The sequence below is a fragment of the Dendropsophus ebraccatus genome, chromosome 9 (genome assembly GCF_027789765.1).
Source record: "Dendropsophus ebraccatus isolate aDenEbr1 chromosome 9, aDenEbr1.pat, whole genome shotgun sequence".
NCBI lineage: Eukaryota > Metazoa > Chordata > Amphibia > Anura > Hylidae > Dendropsophus > Dendropsophus ebraccatus.
This window is the reverse complement of record NC_091462.1, coordinates 121,620,578-121,636,378: the sequence shown is the minus strand read 5'-3', so window position 1 is coordinate 121,636,378 and position 15,801 is coordinate 121,620,578. Positions and strand designations below refer to the sequence as shown.

At 55.1% G+C, this 15,801-nt stretch overlaps 1 protein-coding gene across 1 annotated transcript in view; it reads left to right on the top strand.

Moving 5' to 3' along the window:
- Positions 1 to 1,256: 1,256 nt before the first annotated feature.
- LOC138801951 (carbonic anhydrase 4-like) overlaps positions 1,257 to 15,801 on the top strand; it is a 29,813-nt gene continuing 15,268 nt past the window's right edge. Inside the window, exons 1-4 of the mRNA XM_069985047.1 lie at positions 1,257 to 1,346; positions 2,691 to 2,922; positions 6,461 to 6,487; positions 12,085 to 12,249. Of these exons, the coding sequence (XP_069841148.1) occupies positions 1,257 to 1,346; positions 2,691 to 2,922; positions 6,461 to 6,487; positions 12,085 to 12,249 (514 nt within the window). The remainder of the gene's footprint in view (positions 1,347 to 2,690; positions 2,923 to 6,460; positions 6,488 to 12,084; positions 12,250 to 15,801) is intronic.

Below are 15,801 nucleotides of genomic sequence, written 5' to 3'. Positions count from 1 at the left end.
CTACCCCCTGTACGTTTATGTACACTATGAACTTAGTCAACATCATAACATAAGCAGCCCATTCCAGGCCTAATAACAGCACTTAGACCCAGAACCACTCTCCCAAAGAGAACTATGTAAAAGAGAAACTCGGTCCCTTTGGGGTGGAAGGCATAACTGGTCGCAAGGCATACTGTAGATCAATCACTCTGGTCTACGGTTCCTGTTAGATACGGTCGACCACTCTTCTTGAATCCTGTGCGGACGTCCCGATGGGGAGGTGGAGCCAGGAACATCTGCAGGTGATAGATCCCATTTGGAACATAAACGACCCAACGCCTCTGGAGTGGATACAACCCACTGCACACCATGGTGGGACATTATTAACTTCACTGAGAAGCCCCATTTGTAGGGAATTCCATTATCACGCAGAAGCTTGGTGCCCTTTGCAAATTCCCTCCTTTGGGCAAGAGTAGCTGCTGATAAGTCGGTAAAGATTGCAATGTCCCGAAATCTTTCCGGTAGATCCGGAGGGTGACGGGCTGTCGCCATGAGTTGCTCCTTTACATGAAAGAAATGTATGCGAGCAATTGTATCCCTGGGTTTTGTAGAGGGGAGATTTTTAGGCTTGGGGAGCCTGTGTGCACGGTCAATGAGCAAGTCAGCATTACCCGCCCGTGGTAACAGCGCAGTAAAGTAATCGGTCAGGAAGTCATGCAAGGCGTCCCCTCTAATTTCTTCTGGGATGCCCCTGAAACGCAGATTGTTCCTTCTGGAACGGTCTTCTATGTCTGCTATTTTAAGTTTAAGAGCAGCCACTTCCTCTTCTAAATTGTTGGCAGTGTCTTCTACTTCATTGTGGGACTTAGCAAACTCCTCCATCTTAGATTCAATATGGGAGGTACGCGCTCCAATAGCCATTACATCCTGGCGCATAGTATGCATAGCCGGCTTGAAATCCTCCTGCAGAGTGGACTTTAGATCAGCGATCAGTGTCCGCAGCAGTTCCTCCGTAATAGGGGTTATGGAGGTCTTCTCTACTGTAGGAGCCGGGCTGGAGCCAAAGACCTGCTCCTCCACATGTGGCTGCAAAGATGGCGCCCGCTTACCCACTCCTGCAGGGTTGCGTTGTCCCGATCCTCCTGAGCCACCGCTCATTGCTATCGGTGAGTAGCCCTGGCTGTCAGATCGAGCAGAGGAAGAGGAGCCCGGGGATCCGCTACTGTCCGGTGCAGACACTTGTGACGCCGGCAAGAGCGCGTCTCTGTGTGGAGCAGATGTCTTGGGACGGGTCCGCCGTTGTAAAGAAGTGGGTGAGCTTCATCGAACTCTCAGATGCCCGGGCCACCGTCTGGGTCAGAATTCGGGTCAGTGTGATGCAGTGAGCCGCGTATATAGGCCAGTCTCAGAGCGGAGCTCCTGCACTAAGCATCCGCCGCCATTCGTTGCAGGCCACGCCTCCCCTTCCGTGAAATTTTTAAGTGGGGAATTAACTATCCCCCCTCTCCTAGCTGAAGACCTCCTATCTCGTGGTTCCATCACACAGTTAGGCTATGTTCACACTACGTAAATCTACGGCTGTAGTTCTCGCCGCAGAACTACAGCCATAGATTTGCGGGGTGGAACATAGCATTATTTGCTATGGGATCCTGGCCGGAGCGTACACACATCGTATACGCTCCGGCCGGTTCCCATGCGACACCACAAACTCAATGAATTCCGCCCGCAGAAGGACCTGTCAGTTCACACAGTGAACCGCTTGCTTCACTCTGTGCTATGGGAAGCTCTGAAGCGTCCGCATCAGAGCTCCACGGAGGAAAGATCATCCGAACGGAACGGCCGGTCTCATACGCAGTGTGAACATGGCCTTATAGTCACCTGATACAAAAATGGCCTTTGCAAAATAACACATTTTTGATCTTCGCTCAAAATTTCACCAAGTTCAGGGTGGGTGGGAGATTCATTCCCCCCCCCCCCCCCCCATCACCTCACCAGGAGGGGCCTCCCCGAGCACCGAAATTCTAGAGCCCGGGGTTCCTCCAGCCGAGGTGAGGGAGAGCCTGTCCTTCCCAACCACCCTTTTCCCTATTGGCGGGGTCTTCAAGAATTTATCCAGCTTGCTAGTTTCCCCTTTACCTTTTGGCGATGTTTTGGCCGCTCCCCTATTACCTGCCTTGGTGGGCATTCCCACCCGGCACCTGAGTGTATATCACCAAATGAAAGATCTTATCCGCATATTAACAATAAAACAACTTATAATATGTTGTGCAGGGGAGAACAAAAGGGCATAAGCGTCTTGCATAAGAGATTATATAGTTTGAGTATTTCCAAGTACAAACTGTTCAGATGAGTCCAAGCCTGAAGCCGGTAATGTTACAGCGGAGGAATCGCACAATGACGAATCACATCAATTCCACCAGTTTGAGTGATGGCTCCATATGAAGCTGCAGATAGTCCAAGTCTAGAACTTTTATGTAGTTTGAGTCCAGACCGGCTCACTTAGATAGGAGTAGCCTGCTGCCACTGTTTCCAAGAGGAAAGAGCTAATCCCAGCACTAACTGAAAGAGGGCAGTTGCCTGCTCTGACATACCTGGAGTATTATAAAAGTGAGGTAGCGGTCTCACAGGGTCAGCGTCCCGGGACCAGCCACGTGCAGCTTTCCAGTAGGGGAACCTGGACCAGAGGAATCCTCTCCCGGACCCCGCCGCAGGTCCGCAAGCATCCACCATCCCCGCCCGGCGCTCCCATTGGGGCCCACCCCAGCACTCCATCCAACCACCGGAGGCCCTCCGAGCCTCCTCTCCTACTCCACGGCAACCGCGCCGTGCCGCTCATCAGCTTGGACTCTGGCACACTCCTCCAGCTCAATGCCTCCCTGAAGGCCCGCACACCGGCCCACAGGATCGCGGATCCCCAGGCACCCATCCTCCACCCGGCCAGAGGTACCCAACGCTAGCGGCTAATCCCCACGCATGGGGGGGAGGTGATGGACGGCGGCAGCGATGTTACATCATGCCGCGCATTCTCCTGCTTCAGTTTTTAAAATGTCAATTTGCATATACTCCAGAATGTTATACAGAGTGATCAGCTTAACAGCAATTACTTGCAAAGTCAATTTTTGCCTAGAAAAACCTATCTCACCATCATTTCAGCCCTGCCTTACAAGGACCAGCTAACATTGTTTCAGTGATCGCTCCAGTAACACAGGTGTGGGTGTTGATGAGGACAGGGCTGGAGATCAATCTGTCATGATTAAGTAAGAATGACACCACTAGACACTTTAAAGGAAGGCTGGTGCTTGGCATCATTGTTTCTCTTCTGTTACCATGGTTATCTCTAAAGAAACACGCGCAGTCATCATTGCACTGCACAAAAATGGCCTAACAGGGAAGAGTATCGCAGCTAGAAAGATTGCACCTCAGTCACCAATCTATCACATCATCGAGAACTTCAAGGAGAGGTGTTCCATTGTTGCCAAAAAGGCTCCAGGGCGCCCAAGAAAGACCAGCAAGCGCCAGGACCGTCTCTTAGAAGTGTGATCAGCTGCGGGATGGGGCTACCAGCAGTGCAGAGCTTGGTCAGGAATGGCAGCAGGCAGGTGTGAGGGCATCTGCACTGTGAGACTGCGGAGACTCTTGGAGCAAGGCCTGGTCTCATGGAGGGCAGCAAAGAAGCCACTTCTCTCCAGAAAAACATCAGGGACAGACTGATATTCTGCAAAAGGTCCAGGGAGCGGACTGCTGAGGACTGGGGGAAAGGTCCAGGGAGAGGACTGCTGAGGACTGGGGGAAAGGTCCAGGGAGCGGACTGCTGAGGACTGGGGGAAAGGTCCAGGGAGCCGACTGCTGAGGACTGGGGAAAGGTCCAGGGAGTGGACTGCTGAGGACTGGGGGAAAGGTCCAGGGAACGGACTGCTGAGGACTGGGGGAAAGGTGCAGGGAGAGGACTGCTGAGGACTGGGGGAAAGGTCCAGGGAGTGGACTGCTGAGGACTGGGGGAAAGGTACAGGGAGTGGACTGCTGAGGACTGGGGGAAAGGTGCAGGGAGTGGACTGCTGAGGACTGGGGGAAAGGTCCAGGGAGAGGACTGCTGAGGACTGGGGGAAAGGTCCAGGGAGCCGACTGCTGAGGACTGGGGGAAAGGTGCAGGGAGTGGACTGCAGAGGACTGGGGGAAAGGTCCAGGGAGTGGACTGCTGAGAACTGGGGGAAAGGTACAGGGAGTGGACTGCTGAGGACTGGGGGAAAGGTGCAGGGAGCGGACTGCTGAGGACTGGGGGAAAGGTGCAGGGAGTGGACTGCTGAGGACTGGGGGAAAGGTGCAGGGAGTGGACTGCTGAGGACTGGGGGAAAGGTGCAGGGAGTAGACTGCTGAGGACTGGGGGAAAGGTGCAGGGAGGGGACTGCTGAGGACTGGGGGAAAGGTGCAGGGAGTGGACTGCTGAGGACTGGGGGAAAGGTGCAGGGAGTGGACTGCTGAGGACTGGGGGAAAGGTCCAGAGAGTGGACTGCTGAGGACTGGGGGAAAGGTCCAGGGAGTGGACTGCTGAGGACTGGGGGAAAGGTCCAGGGAGTGGACTGCTGAGGACTGGGGGAAAGGTCCAGGGAGTAGACTGCTGAGGACTGGGGGAAAGGTGCAGGGAGTGGACTGCTGAGGACTGGGGGAAAGGTCCAGGGAACGGACTGCTGAGGATTGCGGGAAAGGTCCAGGGAGCGGACTGCTGAGGACTGGGGGAAAGGTCCAGGGAGTGGACTGCTGAGGACTGGGGGAAAGGTGCAGGGAGGGGACTGCTGAGGACTGGGGGAAAGGTGCAGGGAGTGGACTGCTGAGGACTGGGGGAAAGGTGCAGGGAGTGGACTGCTGAGGACTGGGGGAAAGGTCCAGAGAGTGGACTGCTGAGGACTGGGGGAAAGGTCCAGGGAGTGGACTGCTGAGGACTGGGGGAAAGGTCCAGGGAGTGGACTGCTGAGGACTGGGGGAAGGTGCAAGGAGTGGACTGCTGAGGACTGGGGGAAAGGTCCAGAGAGTGGACTGCTGAGGACTGGGGGAAAGGTCCAGGGAGTGGACTGCTGAGGACTGGGGGAAAGGTCCAGGGAGTGGACTGCTGAGGACTGGGGGAAAGGTCCAGGGAGCGGACTGCTGACGACTGGGGGAAAGGTCCAGGGAGCGGACTGCTGACGACTGGGGGAAAGGTCCAGGGAGCGGACTGCTGAGGACTGGGGGAAAGGTCCAGTGAGCGGACTGCTGAGGACTGGGGGAAAGGTCCAGGGAGCGGACTGCTGAGGACTGGGGGAAAGGTCCAGGGAGCGGACTGCTGAGGACTGGGGGAAAGGTCCAGGGAGCGGACTGCTGAGGACTGGGGGAAAGGTCCAGGGAGCGGACTGCTGAGGACTGGGGGAAAGGTCCAGGGAGCGGACTGCTGAGGACTGGGGGAAAGGTCCAGGGAGCGGACTGCTGAGGACTGGGGGAAAGGTGCAGGGAGTGGACTGCTGAGGACTGGGGAAAGGTCCAGGGAGAGGACTGCTGAGGACTGGGGGAAAGGTCCAGGGAGTGGACTGCTCAGGACTGGGGGAAAGGTCCAGGGAGCGGACTGCTGAGGACTGGGGGAAAGGTACAGGGAGCGGACTGCTGAGGACTGGGGGAAAGTCATTGTCTCTGATGAATCCCCTTTCCGATTGTTTGGGACATCTGGAAAACAGCTTATTGGGAGAAGATGAGGTGAGCGCTACCACCAGTCTTGTCTCATGCCAACTGTAACCGGCATCCTGAAACCATTCATGTGTGGGGTTGCTCCTCAGCCAAGGGAATCGGCTCTCTCACAGTCTTGCTTAAAAACACGGCCATGAATAAAGAATGGGACCAGAATGTCCTCCAAGAGGAACTTCTCCCAACCGTCCAAGAGCAGTTTGGCCACCAACAATGCCTTTTCCAGCATGATGGAGCACCTTGCCATAAAGCAAAGGTGATAACTAAATGGCTCAGGGAAGAAAACATAGAGATTTTGGGTCCATGGCCTGGAAACTCCCCAGATCTTAATCCCATTGAGAACTTGTGGTCAATCATCAAGAGACGGGTGGACAAACAAAAACCAACAAATTCTGACAAAATGCAAGCATTGATTGTGCAAGAATGGCCGGCTATCAGTCAGGATTTGGTCCAGAAGTTGTATGAGAGCAGCCGGGGAGAATTGAAGAGTCCTGAAGAACGGCCAACACTGCAAATATTATAGACTTGCTGCAGTAACTCATCTACCTGTCAGTATAAGCTTCTGTTACTCCTAATATGATTGCAATTATATTTCTGTATGTGATAAAACATCCGACAAACACACAGAAAAAACAGAGGGCAGAGGATCATGGGAAAATGGAAGCTTTGTGTCATTCTCAAAACTTTTGGCCATGACTGTATAACCTCCATACTATCCTCTATATAGTGTATATACACCTGAGCCCTGTATACAGCCATCTCTCTTCTCTTACAGATTGGTGTTACACGGAAGAGGCTTGCGGTGAGTCTTATTAAGTGTTTTTGCACTTTTTGTCTCGGCTTTTCACTATTGATCTCAGCACCAAGAAGGAGAGGTTGTGGAGGTCCCAGGATGGGCGGATACAGTGAGTGTGAGCTCCGCAGGTACACCCGCACACTCGCATGCCATGACTACCCATCAGGCAGTATGGTTGTGAGGAATCACTCCACACTCGCACACTTATCTTTAAACTTGGCGACCAATTAGGAGGTGACACGTCTAGCCCCATAGTAACACAAGGAGCCTGCCCCCTGGTGGTGTGGTACTGTATAACAGCTTCCACTTCCACCACTAAATCAATGGATTGCTGAGCTGTTGGTGTAAAGGGAAGACAAAAGGGTTCTGGCTACAGCCCCCCGCACCATAATCCCAGAGAGGAACCGCTGTCATGTCCCTATCTTCATGGTGTTGTCTGCATGGTCTACAGATCTATCCTAATCTGGACAGAAGCAGACTCATCGCTGAGTAGGAGAGGCCTCCACCCTAGCTTCTGCTCCAGCCTCCACCCTAGCCTCTGCTCCAGCCTCCACCCTAGCCTCTGCTCCAGCCTCCACCCTAGCTTCTGCTCCAGCCTCCACCCTAGCTTCTGCTCCAGCCTCCACCCTAGCTTCTGCTCCAGCCTCCACCCTAGCCTCTGCTCCAGCCTCCACCCTAGCCTCTGCTCCAGCCTCCACCCTAGCTTCTGCTCCAGCCTCCACCCTAGCCTCTGCTCCAGCCTCCACCCTAGCCTCTGCTCCAGCCTCCACCCTAGCCTCTGCTCCAGCCTCCACCCTAGCTTCTGCTCCAGCCTCCACCCTAGCCTCTGCTCCAGCCTCCACCCTAGCCTCTGCTCCAGCCTCCACCCTAGCTTCTGCTCCAGCCTCCACCCTAGCCTCTGCTCCAGCCTCCACCCTAGCCTCTGCTCCAGCCTCCACCCTAGCCTCTGCTCCAGCCTCCACCCTAGCCTCTGCTCCAGTATCTGCTCCAGCCTCCACCCTAGCCTCTGCTCCAGCCTCCACCCTAGCCTCTGCTCCAGTATCTGCTCCAGCCTCCATCCTAGCCTCTGCTCCAGTATCTGCTCCAGCCTCCACCCTAGCCTCTGCTCCAGTATCTGCTCCAGCCTCCATCCTAGCCTCTGCTCCAGTATCTGCTCCAGCCTCCATCCTAGCCCCTGCTCTCCAGTATCTGCTCCAGCCTCCACCCTAGCCTCTGCTCCAGTATCTGCTCCAGCCTCCATCCTAGCCTCTGCTCCAGTATCTGCTCCAGCCTCCACCCTAGCCTCTGCTCCAGTATCTGCTCCAGCCTCCATCCTAGCCTCTGCTCCAGTATCTGCTCCAGCCTCCATCTTAGCCTCTGCTCCAGCCTCCACCCTAGCCTCTTCTCCAGCCACCACCATGGCCTCTGCTCCATGACGGCCTCTGAGAGCCCTGAAGTGAGGTCAGTGGGGTGCATGTAGCTGGATGTCCCATAGCCTAAGTGCAGCGCCCTATGTTGGTTGTGGACCTGTATTCTCACAGTACAGACTGGATCACAAGGCCCCATTCTCCTAATCTGATGATCCATACGGGCAGAGATTGGGCTATGTCCTCCTCCTCCTGTCACTGGACTTTGCTGATGGTCGTACAACCACTGGGACACACGACATTGAACAGCGCTGACCTTTTCGATGTATGCACGACCTGCCAGTGATGACCCCAGGGGTCGCAGGTCAAGGATTCTGCCCTCTCACTCTGTGATAACTGGCAGATGGAAGAAGAGGAGGCATCGCCCAATCACTGACTGTCAATCAGTGAGGTAGCTTCCATAGAGGCAGGGAAGGCAGTTGCTATGGGGCCCTTAGAGGGAGGGGGCCCGTGGATGAACAGGGAAGATAAGAGCCTCCTGTGTCCTTTTGCTTAACCCCTTATGTACTGCAGTGTGTAAGTGACCCAGTGTTCTCTTACATGCTGCAACACAAAAAAGGGTTAACAATTAGCTCTCTGCCTGACTACTCTGATAACCTCTGACCTCTGTTCTCTGAGCTCCTGCAGAGGTCAGGGGTTATCAGTGCAGGAGTAGTGAAGCAGAGAGCTAATTGTCTTCTGTATTAACCATTTTTTCTGTTGCAGCATGTAAGAGAACACTGGGTCACTTACTGCAGTAAATAAGGGGTTAAGCAGAAGGTAGTCTGCTCCTGCACCTGTGTATATAACCATGAGCTCCTAATAGGCTGTTATAGTTACATACAGGGGATGGACAGAAGAAGCAGACATTGGCTTTCTCCTCTGCCAGTCACTGTTGTGGCTGCACACGGGATTCTGCCTCTGGCCACAAGAGATTTATTCTTTGGCCACATCACCGAGTGTGTGTGTGTGTATATATGTGTGTATGTATATATATATATATTTAGTGTTTAGGGGAGGGGGGCCCCATACGGTTTTTTGTTATGGGGCCCCATTAATCCTAGCTACGCCCCTGCTGTCAATCACCTATTTCTCAGGTTTCATCAGGCTGAAAACAATTGCTCTTGATTTGGCTTTTGTAGCAGTGAAGCCCCGCCCATTGGCCGCAGATGGTCGCCAAGTATCCGCACCTTTAGATGTCAGCGACGTTGGTCGCTTTCTCACTTTACGTCACCTCACAGCAAGTCCTTCTATGTGCTGACATTTCAGTGTTGAGAAGCGTACACATTAGTGGCTTAAAGTATACAGCCGAAATATTACGCGACTTCTATGTGTATGCCATGTGATCACCCCGTCACCCCGATAAGACTGCTGCGAACTCACAGTGTGACCCCGATAAATAAGACTGTAGATTACACAACGTATCACCCTGATAAGTCTGCAGCATACTCATCGGGTTGACAGGAGTCAGGGGGCATATGCCACAGTCTTATCGTGGTGACAGTAATCAGGGTGAGTACACCATAGTCTTATCGGGGTGACAGTAATCAGGGTGAGTACACCATAGTCTTATCGTGGTGACAGTAATCAGGGTGAGTACACCATAGTCTTATCGGGGTGAGTACACCATAGTCTTATCAGGGTGAGTACACCATAGTCTTATCAGGGTGAGTACACCATAGTCCTATCGGGGTGACAGTAATCAGGGTGAGTACACCATAGTCTTATCGGGGTGACAGTAATCAGGGTGAGTACACCATAGTTTTATCGGGGTGAGTACACCATAGTCTTATCGGGGTGACAGTAATCAGGGTGAGTACACCATATTCTTATCAGGGTAAGTACACCATAGTCTTATCAGGGTGAGTACACCATAATCTTATCAGGGTGAGTACACCATAGTCTTATCAGGGTGAGTACACCATAGTCTTATCAGGGTGACAGTAATCAGGGTGAGTACACCATAGTCTTATCAGGGTGACAGTAATCAGGGTGAGTACACCATAGTCTTATCAGGGTGAGTACACCATAGTCTTATCAGGGTGAGTACACCATAGTCTTATCAGGGTGAGTACACCATAGTCTTATCAGGGTGACAGTAATCAGGGTGAGTACACCATAGTCTTATCGGGGTGACAGTAATCAGGGTGAGTACACCATAGTCTTATCGGGGTGACAGTAATCAGGGTGAGTACACCATAGTCTTATCGGGGTGACAGTAATCAGGGTGAGTACACCATATTCTTATCAGGGTGAGTACACCATAATCTTATCAGGGTGAGTACACCATAGTCTTATCAGGGTGAGTACACCATAGTCTTATCAGGGTGACAGTAATCAGGGTGAGTACACCATAGTCTTATCGGGGTGACAGTAATCAGGGTGAGTACACCATAGTCTTATCGGGGTGACAGTAATCAGGGTGAGTACACCATAGTCTTATCAGGGTGACAGTAATCAGGGTGAGTACACCATAGTCTTATCGGGGTGACAGTAATCAGGGTGAGTACACCATAGTCTTATCAGGGTGACAATAATAAGGGTGAGTACACCATAGTCTTATCGGGGTGACAGTAATCAGGGTGAGTACACCATAGTCTTATCAGGATGAGTACACCATAGTCTTATCAGGGTGAGTACACCATAGTCTTATCAGGGTGAGTACACCATAGTCTTATCAGGGTGAGTACACCATAGTCTTATCAGGGTGACAGTAACCAGGGTGAGTACACCATAGTCTTTTCAGGGTAACAGTAACCAGGGTGAGTACACCACAGTCTTATCAGGGTGACAATAATCAGGGTAAGTACACCATAGTCTTATTAGGGTGACAGTAATCAGGGTAAGTACACCATAGTCTTATCGGGGTGATAGTAATCAGGGTGAGTACACCATAGTCTTATCAGGGTGAGTACACCATAGTCTTATCAGGGTGACAATAATCAGGGTAAGTACACCATAGTCTTATCGGGGTGATAGTAATCAGGGTGAGTACACCATAGTCTTATCAGGGTGAGTACACCATAGTCTTATCAGGGTGACAATAATCAGGGTGAGTACACCATAGTCTTATCAGGGTGAGTACACCATAGTCTTATCAGGGTGAGTACACCATAGTCTTATCAGGGTGAGTACACCATAGTCTTATCAGGGTGAGTACACCATAGTCTTATCAGGGTGACAGTAACCAGGGTGAGTACACCATAGTCTTATCAGGGTGACAGTAATCAGGGTAAGTACACCATAGTCTTATCGGGGTGATAGTAATCAGGGTGAGTACACCATAGTCTTATCAGGGTGAGTACACCATAGTCTTATCAGGGTAAGTACACCATAGTCTTATCGGGGTGATAGTAATCAGGGTGAGTACACCATAGTCTTATCAGGGTGACAATAATCAGGGTGAGTACACCATAATCTTATCAGGGTGACAATAATCAGGGTAAGTACACCATAGTCTTATCAGGGTGAGTACACCATAGTCTTATCAGGGTGAGTACACCATAGTCTTATCAGGGTGACAGTAACCAGGGTGAGTACACCATAGTCTTATCAGGGTGAGTACACCATAGTCTTATCAGGGTGACAGTAATCAGGGTAAGTACACCATAGTCTTATCGGGGTGATAGTAATCAGGGTGAGTACACAATAGTCTTATCAGGGTGAGTACACCATAGTCTTATCAGGGTAAGTACACCATAGTCTTCCCCTGACTTCTGTCACCCCGATAAGACTGTGGCAAACTCACTCTGACTCCTATCACCCTCATAAGCTGTGGCGTACACACCCTCACTCCTGTCACCCCGATAAGACTGCGTACTCACCCTGACAAGACTGTGGCATACTCATTGGAGTGACAGTGGTCAGGGTGAGTACGCAGTCTTATCGGGGTGACAGGAGTAAGGGTAAGACTATGGTGTACTAACCCGGACTCCTGTCACCCTGATAAGACTGCGGTGTACTCATCTTGACTTCTGTCACCCCAATAAGATTTCAGCATACTCACCCTGACTCCTGTCATCCTTTCTGACCCTATTACTAACATTGCTCCCTGACTATCTGACCTCTGGCTTGGCTCTGACTATATGACTACTGTCATCCCATGAAGCCCCTATGAGACTGCAGTCTATTCAGTGACTTCATAGTCTTCTCTGTGTGCTTTGTGGTGAGTTCCGCCATCTTGTTACTGGTCCTATCACTGACCATATTCCTCCACAGGTCCCAGTACTTGGGCATCATTGGGCTCCTGTAATGGATCCCGGCAGTCCCCAATAGATATCCCTGAGGCTTCCGTTCTGTTCAATGCGAGCTTAAGCCAACTTGTGTTTGTGAACTACAGTAACAATCAATCCTTACAGACCATCAGCAACAATGGACACACAGGTAGGAACCACTACAGGGGAAGAGGGAGACCCCCCGCTACAGGGGAAGAGGGAGGCCCCCAACGCTACAGGGGAAGAGGGAGGCCCCCAACACTACAGGGGAAGAGGGAGGCCCCCAACACTACAGGGGAAGAGGGAGGCCCCCCACTACAGGGGAAGAGGGAGGCCCCCAACACTACAGGGGAAGAGGGGGCTCCAACACTACAGGGGAAGAGGGAGGCCCCCCACTACAGGGGAAGAGGGAGGCCCCCCACTACAGGGGAAGAGGGAGGCCCCCCACTACAGGGGAAGAGGGAGGCCCCCCACTACAGGGGAAGAGGGAGGCCCCCAACACTACAGGGGAAGAGGGGGCTCCAACACTACAGGGGAAGAGGGAGGCCCCCCACTACAGGGGAAGAGGGAGGCCCCCCGCTACAGGGGAAGAGGGAGGCCCCCAACACTACAGGGGAAGAGGGAGGTCACCCACTACAGGGGAAGAGGGAGGCCCCCAACACTACAGGGGAAGAGGGAGGCCCCCAACACTACAGGGGAAGAGGGAGGCCCCCCACTACAGGGGAAGAGGGAGACCCCCGCTACAGGGGAAGAGGGAGGCCCCCCACTACAGGGGAAGAGGGAGGCCCCCCACTACAGGGGAAGAGGGAGGCCCCCCGCTACAGGGGAAGAGGGAGGCCCCCAACACTACAGGGGAAGAGGGAGGCCCCCAACACTACAGGGGAAGAGGGAGGCCCCCCGCTACAGGGGAAGAGGGAGGCCCCCAACACTACAGGGGAAGAGGGAGGCCCCCAACACTACAGGGGAAGAGGGAGGCCCCCCGCTACAGGGGAAGAGGGAGACCCCCAACACTACAGGGGAAGAGGGAGGCCCCCAACACTACAGGGGAAGAGGGAGGCCCCCCGCTACAGGGGAAGAGGGGGCTCCAACACTACAGGGGAAGAGGGAGGCCCCCCACTACAGGGGAAGAGGGGGCTCCAACACTACAGGGGAAGAGGGAGGCCCAACACTACAGGGGAAGAGGGAGGCCCCCCACTACAGGGGAAGAGGGAGGCCCCCAACACTACAGGGGAAGAGGGAGGCCCCCCACTACAGGGGAAGAGGGAGGCCCCCCGCTACAGGAGAAGAGGGAGGCCCCCAACACTACAGGGGAAGAGGGAGGCCCAACACTACAGGGGAAGAGGGAGGCCCCCAACACTACAGGGGAAGAGGGAGACCCCCCACTACAGGGGAAGAGGGAGGCCCAACACTACAGGGGAAGAGGGAGACCCCCCACTACAGGGGAAGAGGGAGGCCCAACACTACAGGGGAAGAGGGAGGCCCCCAACACTACAGGGGAAGAGGGGGCTCCAACACTACAGGGGAAGAGGGAGGCCCCCCACTACAGGGGAAGAGGGAGACCCCCCGCTACAGGGGAAGAGGGAGGCCCCCAACGCTACAGGGGAAGAGGGAGGCCCCCCACTACAGGGGAAGAGGGAGACCCCCCGCTACAGGGGAAGAGGGAGGCCCCCAACACTACAGGGGAAGAGGGAGGCCCCCAACACTACAGGGGAAGAGGGAGGCCCCCCGCTACAGGGGAAGAGGGAGGCCCCCAACACTACAGGGGAAGAGGGAGACCCCCCGCTACAGGGGAAGAGGGAGGCCCCCAACACTACAGGGGAAGAGGGAGGCCCCCCACTACAGGGGAAGAGGGAGGCCCCCAACACTACAGGGGAAGAGGGAGGCCCCCCACTACAGGGAAAGAGGAAGCTCCAACACTACAGGGGAAGAGGGAGGCCACCCACTACAGGGGAAGAGGGAGGCCCCCACTACAGGGGAAGAGGGAGGCCCCCCACTACAGGGGAAGAGGGAGGCCCCCCACTACAGGGGAAGAGGGAGACCCCCCGCTACAGGGGAAGAGGGAGGCCCCCAACACTACAGGGGAAGAGGGAGGCCCCCAACACTACAGGGGAAGAGGGAGGCCCCCCACTACAGGGGAAGAGGGAGGCCCCCAACACTACAGGGGAAGAGGGAGACCCCCCGCTACAGGGGAAGAGGGAGGCCCCCAACACTACAGGGGAAGAGGGAGGCCCCCAACACTACAGGGGAAGAGGGAGGCCCCCCGCTACAGGGGAAGAGGGAGGCCCCCAACACTACAGGGGAAGAGGGAGACCCCCCGCTACAGGGGAAGAGGGAGGCCCCCAACACTACAGGGGAAGAGGGAGGCCCCCCACTACAGGGGAAGAGGGAGGCCCCCAACACTACAGGGGAAGAGGGAGGCCCCCCACTACAGGGAAAGAGGAAGCTCCAACACTACAGGGGAAGAGGGAGGCCACCCACTACAGGGGAAGAGGGAGGCCCCCACTACAGGGGAAGAGGGAGGCCCCCCACTACAGGGGAAGAGGGAGGCCCCCCACTACAGGGGAAGAGGGAGACCCCCCGCTACAGGGGAAGAGGGAGGCCCCCAACACTACAGGGGAAGAGGGAGGCCCCCAACACTACAGGGGAAGAGGGAGGCCCCCCACTACAGGGGAAGAGGGAGGCCCCCAACACTACAGGGGAAGAGGGAGACCCCCCGCTACAGGGGAAGAGGGAGGCCCCCAACACTACAGGGGAAGAGGGAGGCCCCCCACTACAGGGGAAGAGGGAGGCTGCCCAACACTACAGGGGAAGAGGGAGGCCCCCCACTACAGGGAAAGAGGAAGCTCCAACACTACAGGGGAAGAGGGAGGCCCCCCACTACAGGGGAAGAGGGAGGCCCCCCACTACAGGGGAAGAGGGAGGCCCCCCACTACAGGGGAAGAGGGAGGCCCCCACTACAGGGGAAGAGGGAGGCCCCCCACTACAGGGGAAGAGGGAGGCCCCCAACACTACAGGGGAAGAGGGGGCTCCCCACTACAGGGGAAGAGGGAGGCCCCCAACACTACAGGGGAAGAGGGGGCTCCAACACTACAGGGGAAGAGGGAGGCCCCCAACACTACAGGGGAAGAGGGGGCTCCAACACTACAGGGGAAGAGGGAGGCCCCCCACTACAGGGGAAGAGGGAGGCCCCCCACTACAGGGGAAGAGGGAGGCCCCCAACACTACAGGGGAAGAGGGAGGCCCCCCACTACAGGGGAAGAGGGAGGCCCCCAACACTACAGGGGAAGAGGGAGGCCCCCAACACTACAGGGGAAGAGGGAGGCCCCCCGCTACAGGGGAAGAGGGAGACCCCCAACACTACAGGGGAAGAGGGAGACCCCCCACTACAGGGGAAGAGGGAGGCCCCCAACACTACAGGGGAAGAGGGGGCTCCCCACTACAGGGGAAGAGGGAGGCCCCCCACTACAGGGGAAGAGGGAGGCCCCCCACTACAGGGGAAGAGGGAGGCCCAACACTACAGGGGAAGAGGGAGGCCCCCAACACTACAGGGGAAGAGGGAGGCCCCCACTACAGGGGAAGAAAGAGGCCCCCCACTACAGGGGAAGAGGGAGGCCCCCCACTACAGGGGAAAAGGGGGCTCCAACACTACAGGGGAAGAGGGAGGCCCCCCACTACAGGGGAAGAGGGATGCCCCCAACACTACAGGGGAAGAGGGGGCTCC